Consider the following 13708-nt stretch of genomic DNA (forward strand, 5'->3'; position numbering starts at 1 on the left):
GTAGCCTATACATGAAAAATAAACCAACTCTATCAATAAGGTAAATGTATGTAAAGCAATTAAGGAGGAACTATTTGAATCCATAGACAAAATGGAAATGGAGGTTCTCTGCTATGTGTTTGTTTGGCAAGCTCTCAGTGTTACAAGAAATGTGAAGGTGTCATGTTTTCTTTTATTTTTATTATTATGTGGCTTATTTTAAGCAGTTTTAGGGGGGCAGCTCCAATGCAAGTATAAACTGTAAATTGTATCCAGATACTCTAGTTACTTTCTTACTAACAATTTTTAAGGTGTCAGAAATCACGGAGGGGGTGGGGGGTGTCAACGTCATAACTCTTTAGATAAAGTTACTAGTGACTGTAACTACAGTGGAACCTCGGTTCTCGACCATAATCCGTTCCAGAACCCTGTTCGAAAACCGATTTGTTCGATCACCGAGATCATTTTTCCAATTAAAAATAATGTAAATCGTTTTAATCGGTTCCAACACCCTGAATTTTTACCTTGAATGTTTAACGTAAACATAAAGCTAACCCAGGCTAATCGTACGTTCGCGTTATCGTAATCTTCCGTACGAAAGATTACGCGAACATGAACGTGTAAAAATAAAAAAATCAGGTCGTTTATAAGTCATTTAGCACCCGGATCTCCACAACAAGTGGCGAGCGGTTCATTGGAAAGGGGGCTCCGTTCCAACACCCTGAATGTTGGGCTCCGTTCCAACACCCTGAATATTTACCTTGAATGTTTAACGTAAACAAAGCTAACCCAGGCTAACCGTACGTTCGCGTTATCGTAATCTTTCGTACGAAAGATTACGCTAACATGAACGTGTAAAAATAAAAAAAGGACAAAGAAAAGAATTATGAATCGGATCTCTTACCTTTGTGGTGGTCAGCAGAAGGTGCAGGCGAGATCAGACACTCGCACACCTCCTTCATATTTTGCTATTATTTCTTTCTTAAATGCAATAGTTGTACGCACTACTTTTCTTTTTTTACCTGTAGCAACTTTGCTGCTTGCACTGACTTTCTCCGGAGGCATAATTAGGGGCTAAAACACTACGTACACCTATATAAAAAGCGAAAGCAAGACGAAGCACGTCCGCACGCGATAACAGTTGGTCACGAAAAGAATGATCTACGTACGCACTCACGCATTACCTGCGTTCGAACTCCGATTTTTTGACCGAACAGCGAAGCAAGAATTTCTCAAAATTTTGGGTCGGACTCCGATTTGTTCGAACTGAGAGGCGTTCGAAAACCGAGGTTCCACTGTAGTTCCTTTTAGTAATGCATCCATCTCTGACATAGTACCAGTAGTTCACAAAGTGAGTCATAAGGAAATAAAAGAACACAACCTGATAATGGAGTGGGAGCGATGAGCCAGTGGCGTGTGGCTAACAGTTCTGTAGGAAACCACAAACCATTAAACATCATATTGTAAGAATAGTAAACAAAAATGTATTCATAAAGATAATTCTGAGGGTCTTCGTACCGAGGACTTGTGCTCCAGAGATGGGCGCTCGGACTTGGGACGGCTGTCCGTCACTTTGGATTCGGGTCCCTTAGGCCAGTCACTTTGATGGTGTTGTTGAGATGGAGGAGGATGTGTGGCTATCCCATCATACAAGGCAAATAAATAAAGTGTAACCAAAGGCTATGTCTTTGTTCTATTTTGTCCTTACCGACCGCCAGAGGCAGAGTTTCAAGCACTGAATATCCTCTTCGCTCATGCGCAATTCGAGATAAGCATACCAAGATAGTCTCTTGTGATCCCTGTGTGACCTTAGAAGGTGTATACGTTCTGGTTTCACCACAGATTTGTTTCCTAGGAAATCTTCTTGCATGAACACGAGGATCCTGAGTGACTAGATAGTTACGTTTGTAGCTTCTGATTTGTTTTGAGATCTCAACCCAGAATACGTCCCTATTCCTTCCAACTCATTGGTACACCACTAATATTATTACCATAGTAGATCTTCACAGATAATAATGAATGTATGCAAGTCGGAAAGCATGATATCATCTGTCCACGTTGTTTTTTGATCATAGCTGCTACATTGTTTTAGGACAGGAATATACTGTGAATGTCTTGCATGTACTGTTAGCAGTAAGCTAAATGATTGAGAGCCTAGCGACTAGCTTTTGTTTTCCAAATTTCCTTTCCAAAGATTAGTCCTCGTTATCTTCAATACCTCAAAGAGTCTTCAGCAAAATTTAAATGAAATGTTCATTAATTAATTTGATTAGTAATGCAATTTATTTTACATTATCAGTTTGTGAAAAAGGGCAGCACAGCGGCGCAGTGGTTAGCGCTTGTGCGGCACAGTTCATGTCATGGGAACCTGTCGTGGGTTCAAATCCAGCTCCAGACTTTCTGTGCCGAGTTTGCATGTTCTCCCCGTGCTTGCGTGGGTTTCCTCCGGGCACTCCGGTTTCCTCCCACATTCCAAAGACATGCATTTCAGGTGAATTGGCCGGTCCAAATTGTCCCTAGGTGTGAATGAGCGAATGAGTTGTCTGTCCCTGTGTGCCCTGCGATTGGCTGGCAACCAGTTCAGGGTGTCCCCTGCCCACTGCCCGATGATTGCTGGGATGGGCTCCAGCCCCCCGCGACCCTACTGAGGATAAGCGGTACGGCTAATGAGATGAGTTTGTGAAAAAACTATGGTTTGGTATTGGTTCTAATTAGATTTAATTTCCATTCAAAATCATGTATTTAACCACTCGTCTTTGCGTAAGTCAGGATTTAAAAGAAGGTGAAGTTAAAAAAGATCATGTCCTGAAAGGCAAGACTTTAGATTCCTTTGGGAAAAAAGAGGAAGAACCCCTAAAAACTATTTAGGTTCTTAAATTTATGTGGGAAACATGAAGATATAATAGTTTAATGGTTATGTGAATTTCTTGACTTAAAATCAGAATAATGTATTTTATGTTTTTAAACTTAGTCCATTAAAAAAATTCCTCAAAAGTTGATTTTGGACTACAACACAAATTGGAATTACATAACATCTATTTCTAATGATAAATTTAATGTACTCAATTCTATTTTATCAAATAGCATCACGCATAAAATCCACAAATTAGAAATTTTTAGTAAATTAATTCGTTTACTTAAAGGGACATTGTGTACTATTTAGCAAAATAATTCATTTAAAATATTTTTTCAAAAATATGTATATATGTATATATACATCTGAGGAGTTTTTTGTACTTGTCGGTTAAGAAGGTTGTATTATTACTTCCTTTTGCTTTGAAGCACTCACTTTTGGTTGGACTACACAACAAAGTAACATTTAGTTGTCAAATATTACAGTGTCCTTTTAAAATTCTAACTGAACTTGAGTCAGTTTTTTTCAATGCGGGTTTTATTGTCACACTTTGATGTGTATAGAACTTTTTGTGTACAGTTGCGAAGCATCTGTACAACAAATAGTTTGCACAACAGTACTGTGCATAAATGAAATAAAATACATTAATAAAAAATCAGATACCTGTAAACCTTCCATGGCTCGTACTGAGCGATCCTTCATCCAAAGAATCTCTCTTGAGTGGCGTCGTCACGCTTTCCTGCAGTTACATTTATTTCACATTTAGTCCACGCAGGAAGACCTAATACCACCAAAATTTCCGGACAACAAACCACTACTTTTTACAATAGGATACGCTTATTATTTTATGTTTTCATGAGGCGAATGGTTACAATGCTGTCGTTTGCAACCCTGCCCACTGCCCGAAGATAGCTGGGATGGGCTCAAGCACCTCCGCGACCCTACTGAGGATAAGCGGTGCGGATAATGGACGGATGGATTAATCAATGACAATAAAGACAATGATCTTCTTTTCTAATACAGGTGATTGAGATTAACAGCTGTGGACACAGTCCACAAACCAGTTTCTTAACCGGGACACAATGTGTTACTTTTCTGTACAAGACATTTACCCGCTAATACTTTTTTAAACGTAAGAAATGGAAAGAATGAGCTCAATTTTATGTCTTTCTAATCCTGCGGTTTAAAATCAGGTAAGGCCTGTAGCTCTGTTGTCCAGAATTCACAGTACATCCAACGGGCGTACAGTAAACTCACCATCCCTGTATCGTACTCATCGTCCGCCTCGTGCTCATCCACAACGCTGGCGAAACTGCTGGCGTTGGACAAAGAATGGGAAAGGTCCTGGGCCTCCGGGATGGAGGGCGCCCTGCAACACATGGCCGAACTACAAACCCTACATCACTCGGGTCGCTCTCGTCAACCTCAACTCAACCCCGTCACTTATCCTGAATCAAGTGAAGAGCTACCTGTTCTTGGCAGGGGCAAACTCGGGAGAGCTGTGATTGGACGAGTTGTCGGATCTGTTTTCCTGGGAGACGTGGCCGCTGTCGGATATTCTTTGGGTGCATGGCGACACATCCCGGCTGCAGAGTGACATTGGCACAAAAACACTGAATGTCACACCTTAGAGAGTTGTCACACATTAAAGACAACCGGGTGAAAATGAGCCAATTTGGGTCAATACCGGACAGATCCACTACATCACAGTAAAATAACCACCAGTGTAACTTCAATAAATGTAATTAAGGACCATATGTTCATTGAGGTAGTGCTTAATGTTTATTCTTTAGGTGTTACATTAAATCTATTATGGAGCACATTTAAGATACACACTATAAACAGTGTTAAATTAACACTTAAAGAGTAAGCCTTTCACCCTTCTTCAGTGAACATATTGTCCTTATCTATCCATCCATCCATTATCTGCACCGGTTATCCTTAGTAGGATCGCAGGGGTGCTGGAGCCCATCCCAGCTATCTTTGGCCAGTGGGCAGGGGACACCTGGTTGCCAGCCAGTTGCAGGGCACATAGGGACAGAAAACTCCCTCGTTTAGTCACACCTAGGGACAATTCGGACCCGCCAATCAACCTGACATGCATGTTTTTGGAATGTGGGAGAAAACCTGAGTGCCTGGAGGAAACCCACGCAAGCACGGGGAGAACATGCAAACTCCACACAAGAAGGTTCGATCTCATGACCTCAGAACTGTGCGGCCCATCTTTATCTACAGAGTTTTAAAAATAAATACTGGTAATTTTACTGTGATTTGTCTGATGTTTTGCACAAACAACTCTTCTTCTGCTGATATAAATTTCTGATAATTCCATTCTGTACAAATTGGGCTGTTTTATGTTATCAAGGGCATAGATTTAATCACATAATATATGTGGGGACAAAACAATGATTGCTCGATATCGGGGGGGACACGCGACCCCTCCGTCCTTGCCAAAATTACACCCTTGCAGTTAGTATGTAACATATTACTGTATTAAGCCGTCTGAAGATGCAGAGTGAAGCATGCATTCCTGTCTTTTTTTATATCTGATTGAATGGACTTTTTTCATAACGGAGGATTACCTATCTACTGTCATGTCATCATGTCATTAGCTGCACCGCTTATCCTCAGTAGGGTCGCAGGGGTGCTGGAGCCCATCCCAGCAATCATCGGGCAGTGGGCAGGGGACACCCTGAACTGGTTGCCAGCCAATCGCGGGGCACACCGAGACAGACAACTCGCTCGCTCATTCACACCTAGAGACAATTCACCTGAAATGCATGTCTTTCTGGAATTTGGCAGGAAACCGGAGTGCCCGGAGGAAACCCACGCAAGCACGTGGAGAACATACAAACTCCGCACAGTAAGTCCGGTAGCTGGATTTGAACCCACACACCCAAGACCTTAGAACTGTGCCGCACACGCGCTAACCACTGCGCCGCCGTCCTGCACCTATCTACCGTATATATGCTTTTATTCATAAGAATCCGTATTTAACGTAATAATGTGCTCAGTGTCTATAAAGGCAGAGTGAGGCACACAATTCTCTTGCCTCGTGGAAGAAGGGAATAGCAAGACCAAGGAATTTGATTAAGCACACACACTTCAGCCCCCAACAATGTAATTGGTGATAGTATTAGCATTAGCCAGCTAACAGCAAGTAAAGCGGTCCAGTATTTATTTATTTTGTCACATGGATTTATTTTCCTCATGGAGGATTCAGATCTATTGATGATTTTATTCAAAAAGCGCTGCACAAAGACTTCCTTTAGAAGTTAGGGTGACACAATCTAACTTTTTTTCTATTCTACAGTTTGTAAAATTCTTTCTTGGTCTGACAATCAAATGATGACTAACATACAGGTTAATTCATTTGTAAAGTTGACTGTGACACACCAGACACAAACACCGCACATTACTGGGTTCAAGTGATCCAGATTAGTGGGATGTTCTCAACAAATGACCCCGAAAAGTTTTGCTGGAATGCACACAAAGCCAATACATTTGAATGATTTTTATGGAATAAACTACCACAATATTAGTGATAAAACAAAACACTTACAATTGTTCAATTTCCTCTTGACCCTTATTTTTTAATAAAAAATAAAATGAGGAAAAAAGAGGAAGAAAAAAACAATAGAAGTAGAGAGAGTAGAGAAAGTAGCAGAGAAGTCTGTCATTTGGTTTTTAAAAAATGAAATTGAGAGTACAAAATAATGTAATCAATTGGAACATTTTAAAGATAAAGAAATAAAATAATTTTCTTAATAACAAAAAGAACATTAAAATAAGGCCATCATGTTTATGACGTTTGTTTAATGTTTCATTTTGACAACATGGAAATATCTTATTCTTATTTAACACAAAAATAATTGTTTTTTTCTATTTTTCTCTATGTCAAGTATTAAAAATAAATAAATAAATAATTGATTATGAAAAATTTAGAAAATCAATTATTTGTCAATTAAAGCGACAGTGTGTATTATTTGGCAAAAATGCATGAACTATAGTATAAACGTGCTTTTTTTATAGGACATAGGAACAGATACTTGCATTTATTTTACAGACCATGAGGTTCATCTAGAGGGAGCTGACATAATTGTCTGACATCTTGCTGCTACAGGAACCTAGAAAACATAGAACTTGCGAAAGGCTTGAAAAGCATTAAAAGAAAAGACTCCGTAATTTATATTCTTCCCTGTGCCTTTTAGCACTTGTTTTCAGTTGAACTACACAATACACTGACATCTAGTGGTTGAATGATACACACTGACCCTTTAATGTAACATTTTTCGCTCCTATAGTTGAATGACTATACCTCCGCTCTTGGACTTCTTGGATGTTTTCGATACCGATAGCACTGCTACGTCGGGAACTGAACGGTCCGGACTTCTTCCTGGTGGGGCTTTTTCCGGGAATGATCAGGGACTGCCACACGGGGGAGAAAGAATAGTCAGATGTGATGCTAAGCTAGGCTAATACATTTGTGAAGGTATCTGATATTATATTCCTATAAAGAACAATGTATATCAGTTTTAATCAGGAATAAAAAAGGACTGTGAAACGAGACAAAAAAATTCATTATTTGAGAAAGAGCTACATTAAAACATAAAATAAATAAACAAAATACATTGAGTGATAAGGGAGAAAGAACAAGAACCTCTTCTATTGTTCCTATCCCTATGGCGCTTCCCCGCCGGCCGTATTTACCCGGACTTTTCCCCGGAACGAGCAAGGACTGAAGCAGACAAAGGCAGGACGGGGATGAAAGAGAAGAAAACACACGGCAGGTTGAAAAGCAAAAATAAACAAACCATTGTAAGATGTCATCATGGGCGCGACACACAAAAACACGAGCACACATATAGCTGCTCATTCGAATCATGTGAAAGGAGCTCAAGCATTGATGATTTATTTTAGACTTAAGATATAACAAAATAAAAATTTAATTCATATTGAGAAAAGAAAAATTTGTTGTTTTCAATTTACCCAATATAATTTCGTTGAAATACAAGTAAACTATCAACCCTTTAAACATCTCTCCATTGTTTCATGAAAACACTTGTGACATAAAATAAAGGAAGTATGATATATTTTTTACGTTATTCAGAAATCAAAATCATAGCTTGTTTCAAATGCAATAAGAATATCAATACAGTTAACGTGGCTCCTGGAAATTAGTTTAATTCGTCATCTTTTTAGAAATACAAAAGCTTGAAGCATTAACTGTCTGTACTTTTCTACGTATATCGTTGCACAGCTTCACTATGCTTATACTTGCTATACACACTTCAGTCGCTGGATACAGGAAGCAAGACTAGGAAGTAGGGAATTCCTCAATCCGTGGTCAAAGATCTGATCATGATCAAAGCCACTAATGGTGATTTATCGTACTATTCCCAGAGGCTTGATACCTGCTAATAAGCTTTGCCAAATTAAACAAAACGAAATATCTTATTTTTATGTTTTGACACTTTGGGACAATGCTTCTGAAAATGTTTTCACTGAATGAGTTTAATGTGTCACTATCAGTCTTTGAGGATTCAATGCGTGAAATTTGACTTTAGGTGAGGTCCTGTGTACAGGAAGTCTGTTTTTTAAGACGTAGTTCCATTCTCATCAGTTTGAGACCAATCAATCCAAAAAACACTGTGGTTTACTGCTAACACAGACGTTAAGTCATGCAGGAAACACGCACACGCAATGACACCTCTTGGCCATATCGCAGAAAAGCCAAAGTGTCATTTGTCCTCAAGCGAGGCCCCCTGAGCTTGAGCAACCCTCGGGCAGACACGACCCACTTGACCTAGACACACAGCTTCATTCTGCAACCAAGCATGGTGAAAACAGAAAACGCACACGTGCTATACTAAGAGGCCACATGCACAATCCAAACATACATGCAAAACGTGCAGAAGCACACGTAGGATCAGAAGGAGACCAAAGGGAGTCTGGGTAGTCAAACAGCAAACCAACCGAAAAATTTCAAATACTAGCGTTTCCAAACCCCGGTTTCTCATCATTTCACCCAGAAATATGCTGACAATTCAAAAGAGGTTTTGATTTGAGTTCTGTGAAAGTAGGAAGGTAGAAGTGATGCGTTAACACGTCAGGGTTGTGCCTTAAAATTTCAAACGCTTGCCACAAATTCACAGCTTTGATTTTATGATCAAGGGCTCATTTTTGACTTGATAAAGCAGAAAATGTGATGAACGTAACAGCGATTTTTACTGATGTTTGTCTCTGGTGAGACGAAGTTAGATTTTCAAATAAATTAACCTATGTCTTGTCTCTTGATTGGGAGAGCAAGAAAGCAACTGTAGTATTAAAAAAAAAGTTGTATTCTTTTACTTTAACTTTGAATAAAAGTTTCAATAGATAGGTAATCCTCCGGGCAGCACGGCGGTGCAGTGGTTAGCGCTTGTGCGGCACAGTTCATGTCATGGGAACCTGTCGTGGGTTCAAATCCAGCTCCAGACTTCCTGTGCGGAGTTTGTATGTTCTCCCCGCGCTTGCGTGGGTTTCCTCCGGGCACTCCGGTTTCCTCCCACGTTCCAAAAACATGCATTTCAGGTGAATTGGCCGGTCCAAATTGTCCCTAGGTGTGAATGAGCGAATGAGTTGTCTGTCCCTGTGTGCCCTGCGATTGGCTGGCAACCAGTTCAGGGTGTCCCCTGCCCACTGCCCGGAGATGGCTGGGATGGGCTCCAGCCCCCCCGCGACCCTAATGAGGATAAGCGGTATGGCTGATGAGATGAGATGAGATGAGGTAATCCTCCATTAAAAAAAAGTCGTTGCAAAAAGAAAAATCAATCCAAGCTTAACTTTCTGTTAGCCTGCTAATCCATCCATCCATCCATCAATTATCTGCACCGCTTATCCTCAGTAGAGTTGCGGGGTGCTGGAGCCCATCCCAGCTATCTTCGGGCTGTGGGCAGGTGACACCCTGAACTGGTTGCACGTTTTTGGAATGTGGGAAGAAACCGGAGTACCCGGAGGAAACCCACTAAAGCACGGGGAGAACATGCAAACTCCACACAGGAAGGTTCAATCTCATGACCTCGGAACTGTGCCACGCTAACCACTGCACCGCAGTGCTGCCCTAACCTGCTAATACTAGGATTAATTCTATTCTTTGGGGCTGAGGTCTGTGCCAAATCAGAATCTTTGGTCTCACTATCGCCCTCTGCCAAGAAGGGAGAAAGTTGCGTGCCTCACTTTTCATATGAAGACGCCCAGCACGGTAATACATTACATAATATTATTACACAATGTGAAAATTCAATTCAGGTGATGTAAGTGTATTTTATTCATGCATGTGTTCATTTTAAAATTATTGCTTAATTGCTTATTTTAAATATGATTTTTTTCCATTTTACAGTATTATACCTTCTTTTTTTTCCAGCAACATGATTATTATGATTTTTAGAATAAATTATAATTATTTTTGTTCTCTTTTGATTTTATAGTAACTTGTTCCCTAAAATAAGGCAATTGTACAAGATTTCAATATTTCTATTCCAGTTAAGTAGGAAAAAGATTTCTTTAAATATCCTTAAATTGTCTGTTTTCCGCTGATGGTTGATACTTCTTTTAAATATTACTTTTCTGATCACTTTTTGTAGATTAAAAAAACTGAAAAAAAAACTTCTACTATACAAGATAATTTAGGTCTTTTGAAAGGGACAGTGTGCATTATTTGACCACTAGATGTCGCTGTATTTTGTCAGGCCACCCGAAAACAAGTGCTACAAACCACAAGGAAGAATACAACCTATGTAGATTCAAAATAACTAAAACACATGATTTTTCTCCTCATTTTTTTGGCCTGACTTTCAAAAGAGTTTGCTTTTTGGGATATCCTTAGCAGTAAGAAGGAGGACAATCAGGAATATTCCCTCTAGGTGAAGCTCATGTTATGTAAAATAAGCGCACATTTTTGACCTACGAGTATTTTTAAAAATCTGCGTTCGTATGATAGTTTGTGTATTGTAAATCCATATTGTTATTTTAACCGAATAAGAGTTTTTTTTCATCAGTAGAAGGAGCTAAGTACTTTTAAGATACGAAGGACAATAGTTAAACTATATTTTAACTTTAATTTAGACTAAGATAAAATCAGAAAAAAATAATTTCATTACAGATAATAGATCATTTTAAGTATCATTTCTTTTTTGATTAAAGTAAATTGAAAAATGATTAAAATGAGAAAATCATCTGTGATATGAGATAATGTCAGTTTAAGGATTATTGTAATGAAACAAACAAAACTTTATCCTTTTTTTATACAGTAATTCTCGCTCTAACACGGTTTACTTTTTGCAGTCACGTACTCTAAAGATTTTCATCGTGCATTGTGTTCTGCATTCTGATTGGCTAAACAGTCACCTCGCCCCATTACTGCCTGTGTCTGCCTGTGCCTCAATAACATTGCGGTCAACGTCTTACCTAAAACAGCTTGACGAACCTACATTATGTAAGCGCAAATCTTTTTCTATTTTGAAATTCTCTAAAAGCCATCATTTCAACAAAACGCTCTTGACCCACATAAGCACCAAAAGACAGAATAAGATGACTTTTATTGCCCACAAAGACTTCTTCACATGGCAAAGGATGATAAAGGCATTTTTACGCCACTTTACTTTGTTTTCCAATAACATGACAGCTACAAAAAGTAAAAAACAGTTTTTTTTCGTTTTTTTTTTAACCCATTTGGAATCAATAGTGGAATATAGAAACAAGATTATATCTAAAATTATAATTTGACACTACAGTAGTTGTTTTTTAAAATAAACCGTTTTTAAAAAAACAGTACTTTTATTTGTTAAACAAATGCTTGAGCCAATTAATGGTTCCTTTTTCCTTTGGTTTCACTGTATAAAATGTAATAAATTATACTGTAAAAAATGTTTCTACCTTGCAGATTTTGACTACTGTCGGTTCTTTTTGGGACACAACCCGCGCAGAAAACTAGGAATTACTATATATCATTCCCTGTTGGAATACAGTGGAACCTCGGTTTTCGAACCCCTCTCAGTTCGAACAAATAGGAGTCTGACCAAAAATTGAGAAATTCTTGCTTCGCTGTTCGGTCAAAAAATCGGAGTTCGAACGCCGGTAATGCGTGAGTGCGTATGCTAGGGTGCAATGCTGAGCGGCGTACGGGTGTTTTAGCTCCTTATTATGCCTCGAAGAAAGTCAGTGCAAGTGCGTACAACCATTGCATTTAAGAAAGAAATAATACCACCGTCCACCTGCGCCTTCTGCTGACCACCACAAAGGTAAGAAATCCTATTCATAATTATTTTCTTTATGGGTTAGCTTTAAGTTTACGTTAAACATTCAGTAAACATTCAGGGTGTTGGAACAGAGCCCAACATTGAGGGTGTTGGAACGGAGCCCCCTTTCCAATGAACCGCTCACCACTTGTTGTGGAGACCCGGGTGCTAAATGACTTGTAAACGACCCGATTTTTTTATTTTTACACGTTCATGTTAGCGTAATCTTTTGTACGGAAGATTACGATAACGCAAACGTACGATTAGCCTGGGCTAGCTTTAAGTTTACGTTAAACATTCAAGGTAAACATTCAGGGTGTTGGAACGGATTTAAATGATTTACATTATTCTAATGGGAAAAATGATTTCGGTGATCGAACAAATCGGTTTTCGAACAGGGTTCTGGAACGGATTATGGTCGAGAACCGAGGTTCCACTTTACTAGCAACCCTGACATGTGTGTGGACAAGGAAGTGGTGCGCCTGTGCTGAAGCACACTACAATGCTACTTACAATGCCGGGCGTTTTGGGGCTCTCGGCCAGATTGTGGGTAAAGCTGCCACTGTGACTAGTGGAGACTGTGTGTGACTTCTTGCTACTGAGGCCCATGGCGTCCATTGACTGGCTTCGGCTGCGGATGACCCGCTATACGGAGACAGATCAGGACACACGGTCAACGAATGGGCAAAATCAATTAAGGGTTGTAATATTAAGGGCTAAGGTCTGGGGACTTGTCAGGGAAAAAATAGAGTGGGGGACTTTCAAAGAGTTCTCCAGATTGAAAACGAAACGTGGAGGATCAACTGCTGCAAATGGTGTGGATAAACTGCACGGTTGTGTTTTACTTCATGTGATAAAATCGATCAGGGTTTGTTCTTTCTGTATCATTTGTGCAAGGAGGAGGAAATAAAATTAAAATGTTTTACCCTGAAGCACGTTTTATGTACTTCTACTACCGTATTTTCCGCACTATAGGGTGCACCGGGTTATAGGGCGCACCCCCAAAAATTAGTTTTTGGTCCTATATCTTCCATAGATAAGGCGCACCGGATTATAAGGCGCTACAATGGGAACGTCGACAAAACAGATGATTCAGTCCAACTGATTACCCCCTTAACATTCCCAAAGCTTGCAAAGAAGCAAATACGTGTCGTAGACACGGTATCCGTACGATGTCACTCAAATGCCAAACATTTCTTAGTTTCTATTTTCTTTTTCGCTCGCAACTTTACTGTGCATATGACAATAAACACTTGGAATTGAGTTTAATTCACTCAACTCATCACAGCAACATCAAGATCGTTCTAAAACAAGATACCGGGAAAATATAAAGCCGCATAACTCACCTAAGTTCTCACGTTCAATAATGATACACAATCATGGTCTTCTTACAACCGTGAGTGAAGTAAATCCAGGAGAGTAAAATATGGACAAATACAGACTAATGAAACATGTTTCTTTATGGCGTACTTTAGCAAGCTTGCTAAGCTTGCTACGCCATTGCTAAACTCGGTATTGCAGGGTTTGTTTTGGCCATCTAGCCAATCCGAGGCTCCGAATAACTTCAGCCAATAGCGATCGATTTAACGGATGATTG

At 39.5% G+C, this 13708-nt stretch overlaps 1 protein-coding gene across 4 annotated transcripts in view; it reads right to left on the reverse strand.

Moving 5' to 3' along the window:
* Positions 1-13708, reverse strand: part of rap1gapb (RAP1 GTPase activating protein b) — a 161263-nt gene that overhangs the window by 5834 nt on the left and 141721 nt on the right. For all 4 annotated transcript variants that reach the window (XM_088338942.1, XM_088338941.1, XM_088338944.1 and 1 more), the window contains 8 exons: positions 12625-12756; positions 7494-7571; positions 7152-7261; positions 4303-4419; positions 4091-4220; positions 3497-3572; positions 1498-1616; positions 1361-1408 (listed from right to left, as the gene is read on the reverse strand). In XM_088338942.1, coding sequence (XP_088195068.1) covers positions 1400-1408; positions 1498-1616; positions 3497-3572; positions 4091-4220; positions 4303-4419; positions 7152-7261; positions 7494-7571; positions 12625-12756 — 771 coding nt within the window. In that variant the 3' untranslated portion in view covers positions 1361-1399. The remainder of the gene's footprint in view (positions 1-1360; positions 1409-1497; positions 1617-3496; positions 3573-4090; positions 4221-4302; positions 4420-7151; positions 7262-7493; positions 7572-12624; positions 12757-13708) is intronic.

Source organism: Urocampus carinirostris, chromosome 6 (assembly GCF_059441175.1).
Source record: "Urocampus carinirostris isolate Australia breed hairy pipefish chromosome 6, RoL_Ucar_1.0, whole genome shotgun sequence".
Classification (NCBI taxonomy): domain Eukaryota; kingdom Metazoa; phylum Chordata; class Actinopteri; order Syngnathiformes; family Syngnathidae; genus Urocampus; species Urocampus carinirostris.